Raw genomic sequence first — 23,814 nt, forward strand, 5'->3', positions numbered from 1 at the left:
AGAGGAAGGAAAAGGTTAGAATCTTGAAATGCCAACAAGGAGGTCAACATAGTAAAGTTACAAGGAATACAACTGAGTCCCCAGTGAAACTGATATAAAAAACCTTATGTGAAAAATGCAAACCCTGGCAAAATCACTTTGCCTTGTAATGGGAAACAAACCTGTTTAAAAGAGAACCAAGGGATCCATTTGAAAGCTGCCAGTACATGGTAAAGTTTGATGGTGGAACAGTGGTGCTTAAGCACAGCATGTGAACCATGTGAAGACAAAGACCTGATGCCAACACACTGTGTCCTGTCCCTTTTATTTTTTCATATTTTGATGGGGCCATCTCTGTATCTTTTTTAAATGACGTTAATTACCAGTCAAGAAATGAAATATAAAGATACAACAGTGCTCACAAAAGGGAGCATCGGGATAACTGCTGAAGCATTAGACTATACTGTAGCCTTGATTGCAACTGAAGATTTCTCTAACAAGTCTACTGTAAAAACACAATTTGTCTGTTTCTAAACTAAATATGTAAAAAGGGGGAAAAGATAAGGGGCTTCTTTGTCCTAAAAAGTAGATCTGCACAAAATATAATACAGCAACATGTTTTGCTCCATAAATATATCTTCTAAACTTGAAGACTACAGATATCTAGGTCAAACCAACATGATCCACTAGAGCTGCATGACTAAGTCTCTTAAAATGAAACAACTTTAATTTAGTAGAATATTAGTTTATTTTTCACCCATTCATGTGCAGGATTATAAATGAGTCCATTACTAAATATCCCCTCCCCCTTTTTTAAGTTTAGAACATCCACTGTACCATATTACAGCATCAATGCAACAAGAAAAACATGCCACATCTTGAAACACTGCAATGTACCTGATTAAAGGAAGGATAACTCTGGGAAAAATCACTGCTTGCAAGTGTAGGTTGGAGACAGACTTACCTTTGCCAGCATTTCTAGGAGGAAGGGGAGGAGCATCGGCAGTTGGAGAGGTGGGTGAGTCTGTGCTTGCAAAGATCTGGTTGGTAAAAGCTCCATAGGAGAGTCTTTGCTTGTCTCTGGGAGTGCTAAATGAAGGGTGAGTCAGTTTGTCTTGTGGAGAAATGCTTGAAGAGTGACAAAAACTTTGGGGTCTTGGAGATCTTTCCTTTTTTATAGGACTGGGCTGTGAATAGAAAAACAAATACATTATGCAGCTGTCTAAACACTAAATATAGTTAATATTTTTGGAAAATAATATACTAGAACATATTTTAGTGAACACGAGCCTAATTTTTTTCTTCATTGGACAAATAAGCCCCCGTTCCTCCCTTTTTCAGCAATTCAACCTGAAAGGTGCTTTCTTCTAACTGAAAATTAAGATTATAGTATCAAAAAATCATCATGTATACAAAACTAGATTTAATCTTAAGCAGGAGATACAAACTAATAATATACCAATATCAGACTAATAATGTTTTTAGAATACAAGAGTAATTTTCAGTACATATAGCCCTTTACTCAGACCAGATGATTATCCTCAAGTATCAAGTTTATTACCCCACCGATTCCCATTAAAAATAGACAAACAGTTCTGACAGATCAGATGTATTTGGTGCCTGAACTAGCAATATATTCCATGATACAGCTTTTTTAAAACGTGTATAATTGCTCTTTGAAGAAATTTCACACATCAATTTTTGCCTGCTGCACGTTAATGGCTGCATATGGAGCACGATCTGTTTCCCTGCAGCTCTGGTTCAGGCTATTATCTGCAGCACAGCATCACTCATCCTCCCAAGGCTCCTTGCACAGATGATCATTTTGTTCTCTACTGTCCTTGAGGACATGTAAATTATTTCAGTTCCTGAATCTTTCAGTCTCAAGTGTCACAGAAAATGAGAAGTTGTCCACATTTCATTCTGCAGCGCTCATATAAAATAGAGAGGTGTATTGGCATTTAGTACAGAAACAGAGCACACAGTAATTAACTGACTTGCTTAAGTAGGACACTGAGCCTCAGTTTTCATTTATTCTAGGATGGCAATTATCCTATGCCCTCAAGTTTTGTCTTTCCATTACTTCTGTCTTTAAAACCAGGAATATATAGCACAGCACAGTTTGTGAAAAATAGAGTTATTTATTCAACAACTAGGTTTTTAATTAATTTATGCAAAAAATAAATATGTAAGCTTTGGATTTCTTCCAGCTAAAATTTAACAGTCTGGAATTCAGAAGAGGATAAAATGACAACAAGTAATCTAGATTTACTGATTTATATTATACCCTATGTCTTGTCAAAGCAAAACTTTTGAAACTCAAGTCCATAACAACCAGGTTGACAGTGTATATTCAAACAGCACCTTGTCAGTCTTTAATACAGGCCTCAAAACTATTCCCCCCCCCAAAAAAAAAATATCTATAAGAAAAAAAAGGTTAAAGTAGGTCTCTAATTCCACTTACTACCACGGATCTGAAATGTTGAGAGCTTGTGTGCAAAGCCCTCCCAGTGATTGACACTTACCTTGTCATCTAAGTCATCGTCACTTTCATCGATTTCATCCTGCCGAAGATTCCATTCATACTCCACATGAACATGTGGGTTTAGCTTTCCTGCCTTGGCTTGAGAAAGCTGAAAGAAATAAAAATTCTTGCTAAAATGCTTGCTGTTATTTTGGTGTTAACAAACTTAGCTTTGTAATGGCAAGAAAAAAACTGAAATATTTAGAGGTTTATAACTTTTCCAGATTAAAAAACCCACACAATTTCAAGGCGTTCACACAAACATCCTTCATTTATTTGTGGTATAGAGAAACAGCTGAAAGACAAAAAGAAAAGATTTTTTTGGAAATGGCAGAAATTGCCATGTTTGACAAGCATTTGAATAGATGACATCAAGGTATACGCACAAAAGAAGAATGCATCTGGAGCCCTCCTTTAAAAACAGAAAAGGCAAAACCTATTTATAAATTCTACTATATACAATTACTGCCCCTCTAAAATCACAGTCTTTGTACTCGAATCAAAAGAAAAGATATTTAACCTTTATTTAAATATTTTTGCCTCTCTCTCCCTGGATGAGGCCAACATGTCTTAAGCATAAAATTCCTCTATTTTGCCAGCCCAAATAACATATTTAAAAACTATTACTTCAATGATCAGCAAAAAAACTAAAAGAGCAGTTCATGGTTATTCTGAGAAGATAAATTCTCCTTTCTAAGGCTTAGATTTTCCATCATTATTTATTCCTTCACATCCTTTGAAGTGTGCTCTACTAGTCGATTCAGGAAAGCCTTTAACCATCTTCCTGAAATAAAATATGTAATAAAGAAAGTATTTCCAATCTGTTATGTAAGTATTCATGAACCTACTTGAGTTGAAACTGAATTTAATTACACAGTTAAGACTTCAGTTATGCAACAGAAATTAGCTTAGTACATGCAAACACCCAGCTATTTATCTTGTACTTTGTTATTGCCGGTGGTAAACAATATGCTCATTCATGGTTTTTTTTTCACTCTTAACCATATCTCATTGCCACTTTTGAAAAAAAATGCAGAAATCATTTTCCTCTTCAAAAATAAAAAAAAAAAAAAAAAGAGAAAAGGCATAAATGCTCTATGAGAGTTAGCTGAAATAATCAGTGAGGTATTTATGGAATTTGGATTACAACAGCTGAAACACTTAACTGCTAGATAAGCTCACTGATAACATCCCCTTGTTTTTGTTTGTTCTATAACACATCAGTTGGTCCACATTAAGAGTAGATGTCACTTTACTGAAGTGATACTCTAAAGAAAAAAGCAATCCATCCCAATTGTGTGGTGTAAAGCTGATCTGTTTTTCAGTTGACAGAATACTCAAACTACTGGAAACAGCACTCACACGGCAGATGTGGCACCAACTGAGAAGTCAGTGACAGTACCACCTTATCAGCCATAGCAAAATGTTGACTTGTATCCCCAGAAACAAGGAAAATTATTTTGATTTCTGAAGGACAAGATGTCTTGATTATGCAATGATTAATTCATGACAAGAATTTTCATTCGTCAAAGGAAAGGTATTAAAATTACCAGCTATGGAGCAAAAGTAGATATCCTTGGATCATCAAAATGAGGAAAAAAAGGAAACAGAATTAAGCAGCAGGTGACAACTGTTTTGTAAATTCTCCTGGTTTTGTCTAGCATGTGTAACTGCCACACTACTCAGACTTTTTAATACCTTGGTAGTAATTAAATTCACTTGCCTATTTAATGCGTGCTCGTGGCATCTCAGAGAGCCACGAACAAACAAGCTTGCTGGTTTGATGTAGAATCCTTATTCCTGGCTAACTGCTTCAGAGGAGTACATGGGAAAATTCTTAACACATTTATTTCTTGAACACCAATAATTTTCTCTAGTGGCATCTGTTAACATCCCTCATATGTTCTCAAAATTCCAGAAGGTTTTTGCTCTGATCATGTTCAGTAGAGGGACAGAGTCCCATAGAAGCTGGTGTTCTATATTTTTTGATATACTAACTTGCAGACGTAACACTTTTGCTTCTTTCTCCATTAAGCAGGTTTAAGTTGTTTCAATCCTCTTTGTAAGAAGACTTTCACCATCTCTAAACTACCTGTCCCATTAAATACAAAAAGACAAAGCAGGAAAAGACAAAGATCCAGACCTAAAAGGTCTTGACAGATGTAATATTACAGAGGATTGTTTTGTACTCCTGATATAAAAGTCTTTAAAAAGAACTTCTGAGGTGATGATGCCAAATGTCCTTGAATGATTTATTTAGTGGTATATGTAACCCTCCAGTGTTTAAGGTCTTCAAATATCTTGGTGAAAATAACTAGTACTGCTAACAGAAGTAACATTTTTTACTTGAAGTGTTACAAAGAAAATTACTCTTGTGTTTTAAGTCAGAAAATATTCACCTATGGTAGGGCCTTCAGATCAGCACACAGCCAGCTGGGAGTAATACCACATCTGAGATACAGTGGTAATGACATATTAAGTAGATCACATTTTTAAAGCAGTAAACATTCCCCTTGCCTTTCCCCCCACAGATCCCTTCTTACCAGTTCCTCACACTGGACAGCTTTTGCTCTTTTTGCTGTGTCCAGAGCTGTCTCTCCAGCTTGGTTTACTACAAAATTAACAACACAAAAAAGAGTAATTCTTTGAGATGTCTAAAGAAACAATTCATTAAGTTTCACTACTTGTAGCACAGTAACTTCTGAAAGTGATCAAAAATATCTATTTACTCTATAGCAGCTGCAGTTCTTTAAGATTCCACTCTAAGTGCTCATGCATTTCATGTATCATCAGGTTCTTTCTGAACAGTAGCATCTGCTGGGACAGTTCCCAGATCCCTCCTAACCATCCTAGCAGAAAATATAAAGAAATTTGGTCATTTCAACCTCCATTTAAGACCGTTGCCAATAAAACTCTTACATGAATAATCAGGAAAAGCAAGTACAGAGGGTAAAATGGTTCAAGAAAGAAAACTATTCTAAGATTTAAAAAAAAAAAAAGTAAATGTTGATCTAAGCACATTTTACTTTGATTAATATTTAGAGGTTTGAAGCCTTAATTTGAAGACATTTGAACAAGAATAAATTTAAAACTTTCTAGCTAATTTGTCTTTATAAAGGCTATAAAATGGTTTACAATTTAAAATAGCATCCAATCAGAAAAAAAGCAATATCTGAGCCCTCTGGAAGGTATCTGGCACAGTATCTAATGGAATCCTTGCTAGATGCTAGGAAGTCTCAAGAATCAAAAGTAAACCCCATGTTTGAATCTTATGTGGATAAATTTAGGTAAAATGTCCATCAGAAATGCCATGGAGCTGGAACAGAGAGTGGTCTACAGCACATGAAGATTGTAAAACATTTCTGTGATGTCAGACTGAGGTCTCATAAGCACATGTGTCTATGTGAAATATTACACAGAGAATTCTAGTCAGGAATCCTAGAAAATACAAAGCAGTCATCTAGAAAGGCCTATGACTGAAAGAATTAAGATCCCTAGAAGAAGGATTTCCTTATGGGAAGATCTCTCTGAGATGGTTCATGGGTTTAATATGAAAAGGAATGAAAATCCAGTACTTCCTGAGTGAAGTTAACATACAGACAGCTTAAGGGACTACATAAATTCCAAACATTCAGCTCTTGAGTATAAACCTGATGTTTTAAGGTCTAAAGACAATATACAGTTCAAAAAAACAACACGAAGAACGCAACACCCTCTCCCCCCTCTCTCCCCCCCAAAAAACAAAACACCAGAAAGGTGTGAACGCTCTTCTGGCACCTACGTAGGAGAGCGTTCAATGGAAGGACCAATAAACTTGCTTTGACTTGTTCACGTACCTTTCTCATTACATTCTTTGACTTATGATAATATTGAAACATATTCTAAGGATGTATAAGAAGGCCAAGGAAACCAATGACTTCTGACACTAAGCTACGTAACAGTTTTTGACGAGGAAGTGGAGAAAAATGATGACGATGAAGAAAAAAGGGAGAAACCAAATTTCATACTCCCCAGTTTGCATCAACTGTTGAAAAAACTCTTCTTCTATACCATTAACTGACTGAATGCAAATGTTTTATAGACATGCTGATGACACTTAAATCCTGAGCCTAACAAGCTGGGTTTATGGAATGCCTTCCTAACTCACAAAATATGGTAGGGAAAGGAGAGCAAGTAGAAAACAGGAGAGTATCCTAGGTGTGAGCAAACAGACATTCTTTTGCTAATTAAACTTTTGGTAAGCCACGATGAAAAATGGACTAACACAGGTACAGCAAGTGTTATACCTGTCTCACAAATGCAGATGGCAAAGAGAAGCAGAAAGGCAGCTAAGAAAGCTGATCCCTTCCCTAAACAGCGACAGTGGTGGCTGGGACGTGCTGGGTGAAACCGCAGTGCCAGCTGTCATTGACGTTAACAGAAGAATTAACTGTTGTATACACAAAACCCACAGATATATGAGTGGAATTAACATGAGCAGCCACTTGAAGCATTATAACACACAAGTTCTAGATTAATTTTACAATACAAACAATAAACCTAAATTCCAGGCAATTTACAATGGATCAGAAATAGAGCTCTGCAGAAAAATTAGTTTACCATTAGTATTTTGTATTAGAAACCTTTCTCACTATTATACTGTAAGAATTTAGGTTCCATTTCTTAACTGAATGTTTCTTTTAGGCTTGTTGGTGACAAGGTCCTCATTCTTTTGACACAGTTTTGTTTTAAAAGCTTACTTACCACAGGGACATAAATAAAGGTGGTTAAAGTAATGAAAAGAAATTTTAGGAAATTTTTATTTCCTAGTTTTAAATAATGAACTTACCTAAATCAATAGTTGGCTTTCCCCTCAAAAGCAATTTCAAACACTCTGGCTTGTTATACATACTGCAGTAGTGTAGAACTGTATTACCCAATGCTGTTTGTTTGTCCAGGTTTCCACTAAACACAAAAGAAAAAACAATCAAGACAAGTATAGTAGCTGTGCTATTCACTTCAGATTTAGCATGCCTGTAAACAATAAATTATTAGAATCTTTACAGCACAAATATGAAGTAGGAGAAAGAAATATTTTTAAATTAAACATGACTTTCAAAGACTATGAAAAATAGTTCCAAGGACACTGGAAATACCTGAGCTGTGATTGAAAAGAACTGTGAATCTACAAATGTTAATTTAAAAAATTAATGAAGTGAAACTCAAATATTCCAGCCTAATCCTCTGTAAGGCCATTCCAGTTGTTTTCCACCCACCACTTTATTGGAATTTCTTTTTTCAAACATGTTAAATTAGTCCAATAAAAATATCTGAAAAATCATCCTGATACAGTTAAAATAGGTCAATAAGTCCTATGCAATCAAGGAAATATGAAAAAGGTGGCCATGAGAATGAACAATATTAGGATATACACTGAGTTAGGGAAAAACCAGCTGTGAAAAGAGGTTCACAGAGCTTTTTAAAAACTGTACTTCCTTCAGTTTTCAAGTTCTAAAACCAGGTTTCTCCAAAAATGTCACTGCCATTTTGGGATCAATATAATACATTTATAAAACAGCAAAGCAAAGCTCAGGAGATGACAGCTTTTCCCAGTGTTACCCATACTGAACAGTAAGTGCAGAGCCCACAGGGTTGTAAAGGTACTCTCAAACTTTAGACTGAGACAAAAATACAGACAGCAGACAGAAACACACACAAGACTATAGTTGTCTGAAGAAACTGTGAAGCTTCATAACTAAACAAAATAATTATAAGTAATCATCCAAAATAAAAAAATCCTTTAATAATGCTCAGAATAATAATTTGGGCTTCAAAAACATTTCTAAAATTACAGTCTCAAACAGTTTGCAAATATTAGTAGTTTATTTTTTACTTGTTACTTCAATAACACTCTACTATAATCAGCACTCACACTTTTCATTATGTTTTTTTTTACTTCTATGAACACATCCCTTCCCAACAAAGAATATCTCAGTCAATAAACTAGATGTTGAAAATTACTAATTAAGAAGTTAATGCTCTCAATAGCTTTAATACAGTTTATTAAATACTGGAAAACCTTTTTCAAAGTCTATCTATAGTCTGTTCATAATTTTCTGATAAAGATCCTTGTTTTCTACTCTTACAATTTCTTTTCATGTGTTCTGTATTTGGCACATTTACTAGCCATCCTTTCTCTACCTGAACTATTTGTTTGCATTGCTTCATATTGTCATGTGCTCTAAATCAATGCTCTCTTGTGCTCTGCAGAGTTTTTCCTTTCATCCTATTTTTATGTAACTGCTTTCCATGTTTTTAATCTATACGTCTTTCTCTCTCTCTCCTCATTAGGAGCACAAAGGTCAACTCGAAGGTGCTAAATTATGTTCTTTTGGAACATATCTAAGGAGAGAGATTACAAGTGATGAGCAAACACCATCCAAGGCACTGCCAGGATAGCTCTGAACATTTACATTTTTCATGCACAATTTAATGATAAATGAGCAATCCATACCAGTTTTGTACAAGGAAGTCAACCAGATGGAGAGAGGTTTGGTCAGCAGTCCGGACTGCTAAATGAAGTGCTGTTTCACCTGGCTCCTAAACACAAGTAAACAGAAGTTAGATTTCTGTGTCTTACTTCTGAAAAGCTTGTAATATCAGACCTAACAAGATACATGTCATTCACTCTTTTACAAATCTTTCAACAGAAAAATACTATTAGGAAATTACGGTGAAAATGGTTATTGCCTTTCTTATCTCTAAAAGACACCATGTCTTCAAAGGAAATGCCATCCTACTTTCTGAGATCACAGCTTTCTCAAACCCAGTTTTCCCTTTTCCCTGCTGGATGGAACGACCCTGAGAAGCCTTTAACCATTTTAGCTACTAGTAACTAAAAGGGATCCTGTCAGGAATACTCAGTGAGTTTACAGTACTTGTTGCTTTATGACACCCTGGTGAGCACCAAGCACAGCCACGATACTATTTCCTACAAAACCAGGGGAAAAAACACCACAAAAATCAGTCCCACATACATTAAATCTCCTACAGACTTGTAGAACAATTGAAATTGGAAAAGACCTGTGAAGATCATCTATTGCAACCTCCCTCCTAAGCAGGGCCACCTAGGACCGGTTTCCCAGGACCATGTCCAGATGGTTTTGGAATATCTCCAGGAACAGAGACTCCATAAACCCCCTGGGCAATCCGTGCTAGTGCTTGGTCATTTTCACAACACAAAAATGTTTCCTGATGTTCAGAGGGAACCTCCTGTGCTTTAGTCTGTGCCCATTGGCTCTGGTCCTGTCACTGGGCACCACTGAAAAGAGCCTGGATCTGCCTTCTTTGCACCCTCCCTTCAGGTATTTACACACAATGCTGAGATCCCCCTGAGCCTTCTCTGAGCTGAACCCTCCCCTCAGCCTTTCCTCAGGTGAGGGGGTGCTCCAAACTCTCACATGTTTGTGGCCCTTCATTGCACTCTCTCCAGTATGTCCAAGTCTCTCCTGTTCTGGGGAGCCCAGAGCTGGATACAGCATTCCAGCTGTGGCCTCATCAGTGCTGAGTAAAGGGAAGGATCACTGCCCTCGACCTGCTGGCAATGTTTCAGTGCTGCCTAGAATAAATACCACTGCTGGCTCATGCTCAGCCTGGTGTCCACCAGGGCCCCCAGGTCGTTAGAGACCAAGCTGGGTGGGTCTCAGCATATATTGGTGCATGGGTGGTTTGCCCCAGATACAGAGTCTCCTTGTTGGACTTGAACTGAGTCATACTTTATTTTCTATATATATATCATATGCATTAATGCATTTAGATAGAAAAGCTGTTTAATTCCATTTAAAAGTTGCAAAAGAAGTTAATCTAGATCCAGATTTCTTTAACTCCTATTGATCATAAAGGACATTTTTAAAAAGCATATTACAGTATGTATACTTAGAATTAAAGTCCAATTTAGAAAAAAGATATTTCTTTATTAAACATCAGAGAACCTACAGTGGAGAATGCTGCTGTTAATGTCCTAACTGCAGACTACATTTCACTTGGTGCTCATACCTTTCTAAATATCACTGCCTGTAATAGCTGAGAAGCACTAAGGAGCTAATTCTGTGCTAACTGCTGTGGATGACAAATACAGAAAGCTTACCCTGCAGTTAGAGAATTTGTCATGTGTTTCCATGATAAGCACTCTGTGATAACTCAAGTGCTGAGACTATATTGAACTTATCCCCTTCACTTCATACAGACACTTCATATTGTGTCCTTTGCCATCTTAGCTATTTTCATACAACTCGTTGAAAACATTCTGTGACATCTCTCCAAGTTGGGTTTAAAAGTGATGGGAGAAAACATTGCTGAGCAAGTGGTTACACAGCATTGATTATCTACAAAACCATGTTATTTTGCTCATAAGCAACATTTCTCCAAGGAGAATTGAGGTCAACTAGGACTGATTTTTCAAAAAAACCGATAAACTTACTGATTCAGTAAGGAAGATCAAGTATTCAGAACTTTATTAAAAAAAAAAAAAATCTTCTCCTAGTTGAAAGACTCTGTACTTCTGTAAATGTTTCATCAGAAGCTGTGAGGGTATCAGATTTATTCTTTCCCCATCCACAGTAAATAGAGACTTGCAGACAATCAATAATGTTTTCCTTCAGCAACTATTTTAAAAGCAGGTATGATACTGTCTGGGATGTCAGGTGACCCTGCACTATCAAGTCAAGTCTCCTTTCTCTGGGCCTTTTCCTAAAAGAGATACATTGCAGAACAGGTGCTTTTCAACATATTAAAGTTGCAGCAAGAACAGCGTAGGATATCACTACTGCATTTCACACTCCTTTAGACCAACTGATGACAACAGATAGTGTTCTTTTCCCTCTCCACAAGGATGTCACACTACAGAAAAGAAATAAAACCCCACCATTTTCATCTGTTATTTTGCTTGTTTTAGCATCAAAGGTAGCAGACCCAGGTCCTGGGCACTTTACAAATACACATTATTTAAAATACTCTTTGTTTACCTGATAAGCTTACCTGTCCAGGCTCCAACAGTGGCTCCATTAGCTCTACCCCCTCTGCATAGACTTGAATTAGTGCAAGTAAATCCCTGGATTTGACAGCCTCAAGTAATTCACTCAGTTTAGCTGCTGCAGATGTACACGTCTTCCTAGAGAACTTATGATCTACATATTTAGCAGTGATAAATTCTTTACGTGCAGTCCTGTGGGGTGTGAAAATAGAGCTTGCTTTAGAAATTTTTAGAAAAATGGGTCAACGATTTTAATTTACAATCACCTTGTCTAACTCAGGAGATAAGAAGGGAAGAGGAAAACTATCTGATAAAAAGTGTGTTATTTATTGTTATGCTGCATCTCTTTCTTGCAAACAAGCACAAAATACAGTAAGTACATTGTCAAGTTTATCCTCTCTTCTTGTTATATATGTAAATCACTCTGACTCTGGGGACTAAGACCAAAGTAAAAACAGAGCTGGTATCATTTAGTCCAACTGTGTTTATTACCTGAAGGGATTCTATAAAACTCAAAACCATTCAGGATTCAAATAATGAACCTTGAAACCACCCAAACTCAAAATATTTCTACATTGAGAAGCTGAGGTAGCTAAAATGCGGCTACATAACTTCTAAGAAACTCCACAGTTGGAGTAAAAATTCCCACTATTCTGCCATTCTAGCCTTCCTCTAGCTTGGTTACTGTTTAAGACACTTTACATCAAATATATATTCCACAGTAAGCTTAATGTTAAAGATTTTAGAGATTAAAGACTTACATATCACTTGATGGACTGGGTTTAGGTGAAGGACTAGGTAAATTCCCTTCCATAATATCATTAAAACTAGTATTTCCTACATTCTTGGCCAGCTGAAATCAGAAAAAGAATAAATGACAGTGAGGGCTTTTGGGGTCTAACAACAATCTAAAAAATGGACTATTAATGTGCCTTTTCCACACTACTAATAAAAGACGGAACACGTAGGACTGCAAAATGAAAGCACAATGATTGCATGTAAATATAGAGCAATTAAATAAAATTTTAAGTGTAAATTCTCTCATCTCAGAACTTGTATGATAGACTTCACAGTCACAGCTGATTGCATTTCAAGTCAATCTGCCTCCAATGCAAAACCCAAAATGAGAATGAGGAATCAGCAGCATGAACATTGAAATGGTGCTGGTACACTGATCAGGAAGCTACTTTTGGAAAGAAGCTCAGACCTATTGAAGGTCATGCTTAGCAAAATTTGATTTATATTAATAGTAACTTTCCAAACAACTCAGTATTTCAAAGAGAGAGCTAGTGCTAATGTTGAACCTATACCCAAACCCAGAACTGCCTTCTATCTTCTCTCAATTTTCCCGATCAAAATTTCTATAACAAGTATCTTCTCTCAGGCCAAACACAGATGGGGAGTGATAAATCTGCTACAATTGTTTTTGTTTTTTTTTTCTTTCTCCATATCTTTTTTTTTTTTAGTAGTCTCGCATCAAATTCCTTTCATAACTTTAATACTATAGGGTTTCTTCCATCAAATTAAAAGATTCATCCAACATTTTTCTGTCAAAATTAGCAATAGTCATTCTCACTTGCCAAGTTAAATTAGCTTTCCTTTGTTTTAATTGCATGCAATTTTAGACTGCCTTGATTTAGGGTCAAGGTCAGCTATTGAGAGACAAAATTCTGATGGCACTAATCACAACAGATGTCAACACTCATTCTGCAAAACCCCAGGAAATGAACGAGAAGTGAGAAATCATCAAAACTATCAATAATAAATAATATTATATAATATATAATTATGCTCCTATCAAATACATACAAAATATGAAGGAGGTGTTCTACAAAAACACATTCCTTGAAAAAAATTAACTGTAAATTATATATATCAATGCTTCTTATATATATATCATCAATTGCCTAAAAAAAAAAAATCACCAAAAATCATCCAAATTAAAGAAACTTACCAAGAGTTCAGATGTTCCTAATTTGTCTAATTCCAAAGACTGGATTCGAGAAATATGGACACCCATTTCTCTGTGTATTCCAGAACACTCAATGCAGGTTAAAATGCCCAAATTAGTTGATAGCCATGTTGGATCTGAAGAATTGAAAAACAACTTATTTAATCAAAGTACAAGAAAAGGTTTTCAGTGGTGGTAAGAAATCCCAACGTATTTGGAAATGATTCCTCATTTAATGTTTTAAAGAATGGAAACGTATGGAATATTCTTAGGTTTTTTTCTCCAAACTGCAGTGCAAATTTAACCACAAATTGCTACCAATGGACTTCAGTTTTTCAGATTTAGAGACAGTCCCAAAGGCACTGAATTTAGACTTATAAATTCATACTTAATGAATATATTTCAATACATCTAGGATTTATTTCCTGTACAAATAACATAAGGCTTTTAATTCCTATTTTTAAAAGGAACAGATCTCCTAAATTTGACAACCTCTGAAGTTTTGAAATTTACTTCTTAAACTTTAAACAGTCCTTTATAAAAGATTGACCATATAATTTTCCAGTATGTAAAACAGCAGCATGTTGTAGAAAATTTAAGGAATGCTAGCTAGTCCAGGAACAAAAATAAATAAAAAAATAAATAAAAATTGCTGTCATGGAGAAGATCTGCATGAAATATTAGAATAGATCTTATACTATGAATGCTACATAAGAAGCATGACCAGTTTTTAAGGAAAAGAAAAAGCTCCAGACACACTTTGTACACATACATGTCTTCAAATTAATCTCTTCCTTGACCTTAAATAGTAAGCGCTGAAGCATTAGGTCAAGAGTTTTAAAGCAGCAAGCTGGGGTGCAGGAGTGAAGCTTAAAACTTCACTATAAATTAAAAGATGAATGAGAACTGTAGTCTGAAGTTTCTGTAGCTTTGCAGAATGAAATAATTGAATGAACTGATTCCAGGATTTGACACAGTTATATCCCAGTTTGTATTTTTATCTTGCTATTTCTTATTTGGATGAGGAAGCATCTGCAAGATACATACTATCTACTCAGTTCCAAATAGGCATCACTTTCTTGAAGTGTCTCTTTAGATGAGAAAGCTGCAACAGCTGCCAGCTACCAAACCAATTCAGTTGTGCTGGGTCAAGCTGCCTCCACTCAAGCTCTAAGCAACACTGAACTGACCTGTAACTCTGTACTTCTGAAGATGTTATCTCGGAGGATTTCAACTCTGGGTTTCATTCTTTGTACAAGACTACTTATTCCAGCTCTGAATAGTTCTGATACCGCACTTCCAGTAGTCTCATGCCAAGATAAAACCTCAGAGTAAGATCCTGGCTAGGTCAATTTTTCCACAATCATTGTCTAAATATTACTCACTTCTACTTAGTAGCATGCACAGGATCAGTGATGCCAAGCAACTTCCATTCAAGTGCAACAAGCATCTAGACACAGTGCAACAAGAACAGTTCAAACTCCAGAGGGGCTTGAACTGCTGGAAGTAAGCACAGACAACACACAAAAATATTTTAGTGAATTAAACAGAACTAACGTAGGAAAGTCATATTTCTTCTTTTAAAAACAGGCTGAAGACTGAGAAACACATCACTTAGAAAACTAGTTTGCACTCTACAAACACTTCTTTAAAGAAATTACTTAGGTCCCAACAAGATGGTGATGACATGAATAAATTGAGATACCTGGTGAGCCACAATCACAACAGACTTCATTTCCGGGTAATCTCTGTATGTCATCAATAATGGCTTTTGTCAGATCCTCTAAACTGTTTTCCCCTGTGCTCTGCTCTCCACGGAATGCCATATTTAACGCTTCTTCTTTGCTGTTAGTCAATACTGATATCCATCTAGCACAAGATAAAGACCTTAATGAAGATCTGCATTTGCAAATACAAGTTAATCAATAAACTGTAGAAAGCTTGCCAGGAACAAAATATTAATGGGAATGTAGGGAAGGACTCTATTGTGGGAGAGACTGAAGAGGGGAAAAAGTGAGAAACAAAAAGGAAAGATTTGAGAAAAGGTAAGTAAGAATGAGAAGAGACAAATAGTCTTAATTAAAACATCCCTTTGGTGAACAATTTTAAAGCCAAAGCAGTACAGTTCAAGTTTCTCAAGTAGGTGGAAGCTGTGGAAGAGAAAAGGGGCAATTAAAGCTCCTGTAAATTTAACTGCTTTAAAAGGTGCCCAAAATCTTCCTGAAGTCTATCCTGTTATTAAAAGAGAAAATTATAACCCCTACTGTGCATCTTTCTCCTCACAGAGGTAACAGCAAGCACCCTTGTGAATATGTTGATGCCCAGTTGCCTTTTAAAATGGAGGTCTCCGTGCACTAATCAGTCAGACTGTAATGCCCAAATTAATTGCCATGGCAACCAATGGAGTAAGGCAGAGAGGACCACAGGAGAGTAACCATATCAATAGCCAACACAAAATTTTAGGAGCAGCTCTTGACTGCAACAAATCAAGACTCTTCAATGATATTTCAGGCATCAGTTCCCCGGCCCCTCTCAACCACTTGTTTACAGTTTTTTTTACACAACGTTTTAATTAAAACCAAACAAACCCCCTTCTCAGTGGCTGCGGTGCTACAGGTGGAAATAAAGAGGGAAAGCAGTTACACTAAGAACAAGCACATTGCAGATGCAGTGTTGCTAATTTAGAAAAAAAACTTGTTAAAAAGAAATCCTCCCAGGTGTGGTGATTTTAGATGTTTTTAGATCCACTGCAAATATCCTTTTTTACACATAAATATTTTAAATTGGCAGAGTCCTCAATGCATTTCATATTTACAATATCCAGATTGTCTGAAATCATCAGTCTTCTGAAATGTGCTAAAATGGCTGTACATTATACACTTCACACATCTATGTCTTTTAAATTTTTATGCACACAAAATAATCTGGGAACTTGTGCTTAAAAGAAAATGCTTTAAAAATACTGAAAAATCAACCTCAGAAACAAAAGAGAAATTTAAAGTCTTGAACACAAATTTGCTCCATAGTTTGCATGCTGAAAACAATTAAATTTATATCTCTTGTTACATGAGAGGAGCCTACACTAGATGGCATTCTTCTGCAATTTTTCAGATGAAATCCAATGCTATTAAAAAAGAGGCAGCAGTGTCTTGCTTGTCTGTTATTATAGCAATGTTTGGTTAAATACACAGAGTAAAATAATAATTAAACTCAGACGACATTTATTCTGACATTTGTTGACAATTTCTTTCAGGGATACAATTTGATTAGTTTGTTAAAAAGGCAGAATTTAAACAAAACTCAGCTATGCAGTAACCATTAAAAAATTATTAGATGCAATTATAATAAATACAACACAACTGAGCCAGCAGTTAGTTTGATATAGATTTCCTTATTATGAGTATCTAAACTGTCAGAGCAATGATTTATTTTGGTTGCATTTGCTCAGGTAGAAAGAACCTGCTCTTCAAGGCTGCCTGTCACTGGTGTCACCTGTGGGTCAGAGCAAGAGGCACTGCAGTGTCAGCTCTTCCCAGACACAGCCCAGGCAGCACCAGCACAAGGACAAGTACACTCTGAATGACTGGTGCTACTCACACAAGAAGTGCCCAGTTGGTCACCAGGCCTGCCTGCCAGGCTGTGCACTCAAAAATAAACAAATCAAATCAGTAGATATAGGATGTTAATTCAATGCCAATAGTTTATAAAACTGCCTTCTGACGGCTCTTCTTCCTCTTTTTCTTATCTGTATTAGTCTTTTTTTTTTCCTTTATAAAAAAATATATGTTTGGTTTATCTCACAATACTGCCAGTGACAAACTAACAGTCAAAAAGCTTCTGGTAATACTTTGTACTGTTCTCTCAAATAATTTTAAAAGTCTTAAATTTCATTATCTTCTTGTTTTAGGACAAGAGAAAAAGCTCAAGTTGTGCCAGGGGAGGTTAAGATTGGATATTGGGAAAAACTTCTTCACAAAATGGGTTGCCAAGAACTGAAATAGGTTGCCCAAGAAAGTGGTTGGGCCACCATCCCTGGAGGTATTTGAAAGGTGTGCAGACGTGGCACCTGGGGACATGTTTTAGTTGTGGTCTTGGCAGTGCTTGATTAATGGTTGGACTCAATGATATTAAAGTTTTTTTCCAACCTAAAGATTCTACGATTCTATTCTATCTAAGACAATAAAAGAGGTTGTCCAATTGTCAATTAAACTTGTTTTTCTGACTCTCAGAAGTTTCTTATGATCCTTTAAGGCATTTCGTTTGCTGGAGATTCCTGGTATGGAAGAAACTCGCAATGGTAAACAAAAATCTGGCATCATGTGTGCCTTCAGAAAACAGAAGGAATTTGTTATCTTGGATGGACCAGACTGTCACTCAGATTCCTCTTATTTTTCTTCAGTATTTTCAAGCCAATACAAATCTCTCTCCCAAAAATAGCAACCATTGGGTTTTTCGGTCTGCAACAAAAGTTTATCTGTCTCTTCTGACAACCACTATTGCAACATTGTTTTTTCCAAGTAAACGCATAAACAGAACAAGAATTGCACAGTATCTTTCAAATATTCAGAAAAAACCCTTTTTGTATGGAAGAAGCAACAGATAGTATCAAGACCTTCCAATTCAATCTTTCCAAAGTAAAAAATTCCTGAGGACTGTTGCTAAAATCTAGACTGAAGTTAGATGTGTGTTTCTTCATAGAAAAATTTCTGAATCTAGCTTTGTTTATAATCCAGGTGTTTCCTGTAGATATGGATATACCCTTGACCTTCAAAAAGAGGATAGAAAAGAACTAAAAGGTCATGTCTGGATTATGTTTGTCCCTATCCACAGTTACAAAAAAATAGAAAGCAACTATTATTCTCTAAGTTAAAAAAAATAAATCTGGTTATGTTTCTTATAATCTACACATAAAAATATATTATATATGCACATACATAAACAGACTCCCCATGCACCTCCTCTCCCAAATACACTGTATTTTATCTACTAGACAAACCAATAATCCACTGGGAATTTAAGGACTGTCAATCTATTCAGACAGCTGCCTGGATAAAAATCAAGAAGTACACTGGACTGAAGGAAGTGTTTAAGGGGAAGCAATAATAAACCTATAAGAATGTAAGCTTCAGTGGCTTTTATTTTAAACCATCTGCTTTTTTAAATTAATATTAATTATTTTTATTTTTAAGTAGTTTGAGGAGCTATTTATAGAAACTGTAAAATGATCACTAGGAAAATGTATGCAGGGTCAGTTGAACTAAAATATAAAGAAATGCATCTTGCTTTTTTCTCTATGTAGATGTGAGTCTGTAAGGAAAATGATTTAAAAATCTATTTATGCATTTCTTTTTCAATTGGTGTATGAAGTAAAAAAGACAGAAGAGAGGCAGCACTAAAACTAAAGCAGAAGGGGAAGTGCTGATCTCCTCTCTCTTGTGACCAGTGATAGATAGGACATGAGGAAATGGAGTGAAGCTGCATCAGGGGAAGTTCAAATGGGAGAAGGTTCTTCACTGAATGGGTGGTTGGTCACTGGAACAGGCTTCCCCAGGGAAGTGGCCAGGGCATCAAGCCTGGTGGTGTTTAAGGAGCATCTGGATAACACTCTTAGTCATATGGTTTAGTTGTAGCAGTCCTGCAAGGAGCAGGGAGATGGATTCAGTGATCCTTAAGGGTCCTTTCCAACTTAGGATATTCTAGGATTCTGTATTCCAGCACAAGTAATTTTCTCAGCCACTGGACTTTAGAGTGATAAATGAGACTTCAGTGCTTCTAATGGGAAATAAAACCAGCCTGGAATTACAAAACAATCCAAGAGGCAGCCCACTAAACCGAATTTATTGAACTGCCAACCAGAAGAAGGATATTACTAATGCATTCTCCGCCTACCTTGCTCATGTGTTAAGACAAAAAAACCCCAAACAAATCACTTCTTAAAACAACTAATAGAGTAAAAATTAACGCAGGGCAGAGTCCCAAAAACTTATGGCTCATCGGAAAGAACAGTATTTTCTTCTTGACTGAGAAAATTACTGGAATAATTAAGTTCCAGGATGAATGCAGCAAACATGACTAGCAAGTCAGCTTTGTACTCTCAGAGCCAACATAAAGCTGTGGAAGACTGGAAGGAAATAGGTGCACAAAGAATCCTCCAGCCCTCTCATTTCACCCATACCTCCCAAGGCTGAGCTGTCAATGCCACTGCCTCCCAACACCACCAAACAAGTGAAATACCCTACAAACATTCCCTGTACCTTTAAAATACACAGTCTGCCATTAGAATATGGATATTTAACAAAAGAATGAGGCAGCCTTGCAGGCTCAGGCTTGCTGTCCTCTTCACTGGTAACTTTATTCCTTGAACTGTTTGGTGATGAGCATTAGACAACACACACAACACACGTTTGGTGACACAGAAAGCAACGTTCAGGAGGTAAAAAACAGTGGTACATGGTTCTCAGGAAGTAGTTCTGATGCAGCAGGAAGAAAGATTGTTTTAAAGGAAACAATCTGGTTGGAAACAGGTATTAATGAAGCAAGTTCCTGGATTCTGAAGTACACAAATATCAGAGATGTGCTTTGCTGTTTATTTCTAGGCCAACAGTAGAAAAGATGCACTGCCTGTACATATTTCCTATGTGTTATATGGAGTTCTTTTATCTATTTATTATTCTTAATTTAAAGGAAAAGGCAGAATCAGGAGTAAAAGAAGTAACTGCAAAACAGGGTTGACAGAGAAGACTTAGGAAGTATTTAAAAATATATCATTTGAATCCTAATAACCTGATATACTATATCATGACAAGCAACTGCACAAAAACCATGTGCTGGCAGGATACACAATCTAAATGGGTTTTTGGTTAGTTTGGTTTGGGTTTTGTTTTTAACATTACAAGGTTTTAAAAGAGCTCTGTAGTGTGACACAAGATAGTTTACATTTGTAGATTCACAACAGCAGAAAAAAAGAGACAGTAGGCACTACTTGTGCAGTAACTGAGAAAACTATTGCCATTGTTTTATACACCTCTATTGGCAAAATAAACTTGAAAAATGTAAACATTCTTACGCCACGTATTCCTGTTCATCTTCTGCTTGGAAGTGGTATGTTCTGTTATCTGAAATAAATAAATACATCTTTTCATTTGGCACATGATAAATTTTAAAATATCCACATATTTGGTACTGAAACCTATTAGGCAACTAAAGCCTTTAAGAGCAATTGCTCTTAACCAATAACATTAATACCCTATTCATAGCTATGGAAAACAATTTTTTAAAAAAACTGAGAAAGATGAAATTCTGAATTTTGATTTGCACCAAATGTATGAATTTCAAGAGTCTTATGTTTAGAAATATTAAAGACAAATAAGCATATGGATCAAATTTTGCCCTTTCAGAAGTTAAATCTGAAACATAAGTAGAAGAAAAGGGCAAAATTAATTTGTTCCTATAGCAAAATTTTCCCTCCAGTTGGGTGAAGAAACATCTTTTTACTAATGAAAGGATGAGACATGAACTGCCTACTATCTCCCACATTCAAAGGTTTCATAAACTGTCCTTGTAAATCCAAAATGTTGATTAATAGTACATATGTAATGACTGAAAACACTAAGTGGACTCATCAACTTTAAAAGTGTTTTTAAAACCAAACTGGATACAAATGCCTGCTGTACAAGACCAAAAGGGGAAGAAGGGAAATCACAGGAGCTGTAATCATGAGAAGACAAGTCACTCCCAGTTTTAGACAAACAGAAGCATATTTCTAAAGTGGGATAAGAGAACAAGATAAATTGGTTCTCATTGCTTTCCTCATCCACTCAAACAGCACTCAAAAAGCAGAACAGACAGTGAAGGAAAAACAAGATGAAGCCAAAGGTCTTTGCCATTTCCTGGTGAACATAGCTTATGCATGTTGCACTAAGCTGTGAAACATCCCTCTGAACTTAGGAGAGCAGCACATAGGCTGTATTTCATGGCTCGTCACAGACAAACAGCATTTATCTCACACACACACAGAACAGGTTCTATATTCATTTGTCCATTCAACCCATCCCCAAAACTAGAGGCTCTGAACACTCATGAGGCACTGCACGTGTCTGGTTACAGACCTGAATTTTGAGCTCTAGCCTCATGTTTTGCTCAGAGCCTTTTGCAATGACATTTTCAGAAGTCCCATATAATGCAAGATGGTACTGAAGATGCTACATACGTGATATTAGATCAAAAGACTTCTTATCTTCAGCATTTGGCTTCACCTGGCAGGTCAATAAATTCAGTTTAGCTGGTTGCCTGTTGGACTAAAAAGAAAATTTATTTTACTTTAAAAAATGTATTGATTTAGGATTATTTTCCCTTTCTGGGGAGTGGTCATGCATGATATTAATTTATAGCGTGAACATCCACACATGTACACCCTCAAAACGGTGGAGACAAGCATCCCTTTGTCTGACTTGGGCTGTCAGAATGGACACACTGCTAAATCTAAACAAAATTAAAATTCTCAGGGCCACTCTTTCTGACTATTTGAATGGGATTAAAGGAACAAACCTTAATGTACAATATGCTAATACTACAGAGTTTTTATTGCATTTCATAAACAATGGTAAAACGATAATGTAGTTTTTCATTACAGAATGCCCATAGTCCAAGTTTCCTCTCATTTTAAATAAATCAAAGATATAATTCTAAAACTTTAAATGGGAAGTGGGAAGCTGGAGATCTGGATTTTCAGAATTTGGGATAAATACATATACTAATATTCTGTGCTGTAATTAGGTCATCTAAGGCATTGTAACTAAATGTAGCTTTAAAGTATATTGGGTTTACACAGGTAGTAAACATTCAACACTGATGGCCATCACTGGAATTTGGGATGAAGGAAAAAGAGTGAGGAATTGGGACCATGTCCTTTTATAAGAGTAACTCCTGTTCTCTTGTTTCAGACAAGTTTGTGTCATACTGCCACAAGGCACTTTTAGGACTGCCTCCACCATGACCATGTTGTTGCTACCTCATGATTTAGCATTCCCAGGAAGGCATTTCAGATACATGCCTGATTCCCAGAACTCACTGTGATCAAAACTTTCACACTTTCAGCTGAAAGCACTCAAAATATTAACACATTCACTCATCTGTCAGACTGTGCCAATAATACCTAATATCAACTTCCCAAGTTTCTAAATTACGTGATACACAGATGCACCATGACAATCCCTATAAGCAAAACCATCTGAAGAATTAATTGAGAAGTCTGTTCAATATATTTGCCATTTTCTTATTAAACTACTGATAAATTCATTTAAGTATTAAATCAACTGTCATAAACTACAGTTCCACAGAACTTCAACAGTCAGAGGCTGAAGTGACACCCCTTTTGCAATAGCAAATTAGCAGATTCACCAGGAACAGAAATGTTAATTTCCTATTTTCATATAAAGGTATAAAAATAACTTACCGTTGCATGTGATATGGTAAGAATTCCATTTTTAACAGTACACTTCCTTCTTTGCCATACTTTCCTTAACCTACATAAGAACAGCAAGTTCAGTAATTAGACATGACTTCAAAACACATGTTAATCCCATTAACATTTTGAGAAGATTAGCCTTAAGAAACAAATGGATGCAGTCAAAATTTTACTAAATGCCTCATCAAAAATAGCTTGGGAGATTTGTGACAGGTCTTAATCACCTTTTAGAGACTTACAAAGACAATAGCTTTCTTTTAATTATGACTTTATTATTTTGTGTTTGCTTCTCATGCTTTATATATTTTCTGTATTAAATTGAGTTCGGTGTTCAGATTTGAACTGCAAAACTCTCAAGTGTTTGTGGCACATGCATTAGGAGAATGTGCCTTAAGCAACCACAGTAGAAAACAATTAAAATTAGTGCAGGAAAATAGCTACAGTTTTCACTATTATGTGCTCCCAGAACATACCCATCACTCTTCTTTAAAAGATAACCTTTCTTCTCACTGCCATATTCCTTATTCCCCTGAAGCTGATGCATACTATATCCTCCTTGCCTGCTCTGTGAATCCTAAAAAAAGGCAAAAACAGCATTAACATTTTCCTGATGTGCACAGTAAGCTTACCTAACTTTTAAGCCTATGTGTTCTTCTCTACAGCTTCAGAAATTAATAAAGATTAAAAAAGGAGAGAAGACTCCTACTGCATGTTTTACAGTCATAGGACAGCTTGCTTTTACATCACGTGATCTTGAACTAACTGTTCAAGATTCAATTAATTCATTAGGCATTTGAAGTATAGTATGGATGCAAATATACATCTAACTACACTTTTAAAATGTAGATATTTAATATTTTATAATCTTATAATCAAAAACTGAA

The 23,814-nt window shown here is 36.0% G+C and overlaps 1 protein-coding gene across 5 annotated transcripts in view; it reads right to left on the bottom strand.

Annotated features, from left to right (window-relative positions):
- ASAP1 (ArfGAP with SH3 domain, ankyrin repeat and PH domain 1) overlaps nucleotides 1-23,814 on the bottom strand; it is a 136,629-nt gene that overhangs the window by 30,530 nt on the left and 82,285 nt on the right. For all 5 annotated transcript variants that reach the window (XM_039382162.1, XM_039382159.1, XM_039382161.1 and 2 more), the window contains 13 exons: nucleotides 23,404-23,504; nucleotides 22,919-22,988; nucleotides 21,674-21,761; nucleotides 20,531-20,579; nucleotides 15,170-15,333; nucleotides 13,468-13,601; nucleotides 12,275-12,366; nucleotides 11,519-11,705; nucleotides 8,997-9,082; nucleotides 7,332-7,447; nucleotides 5,047-5,114; nucleotides 2,505-2,612; nucleotides 944-1,166 (listed from right to left, as the gene is read on the bottom strand). In XM_039382162.1, coding sequence (XP_039238096.1) covers nucleotides 944-1,166; nucleotides 2,505-2,612; nucleotides 5,047-5,114; nucleotides 7,332-7,447; nucleotides 8,997-9,082; nucleotides 11,519-11,705; nucleotides 12,275-12,366; nucleotides 13,468-13,601; nucleotides 15,170-15,333; nucleotides 20,531-20,579; nucleotides 21,674-21,761; nucleotides 22,919-22,988; nucleotides 23,404-23,504 — 1,486 coding nt within the window. The remainder of the gene's footprint in view (nucleotides 1-943; nucleotides 1,167-2,504; nucleotides 2,613-5,046; nucleotides 5,115-7,331; nucleotides 7,448-8,996; nucleotides 9,083-11,518; nucleotides 11,706-12,274; nucleotides 12,367-13,467; nucleotides 13,602-15,169; nucleotides 15,334-20,530; nucleotides 20,580-21,673; nucleotides 21,762-22,918; nucleotides 22,989-23,403; nucleotides 23,505-23,814) is intronic.

The sequence above is a fragment of the Pipra filicauda genome, unplaced genomic scaffold (assembly GCF_003945595.2).
Source record: "Pipra filicauda isolate LSUMZ 115617 unplaced genomic scaffold, ASM394559v2 scaffold25_size4600443_pilon, whole genome shotgun sequence".
Lineage (NCBI taxonomy): Eukaryota > Metazoa > Chordata > Aves > Passeriformes > Pipridae > Pipra > Pipra filicauda.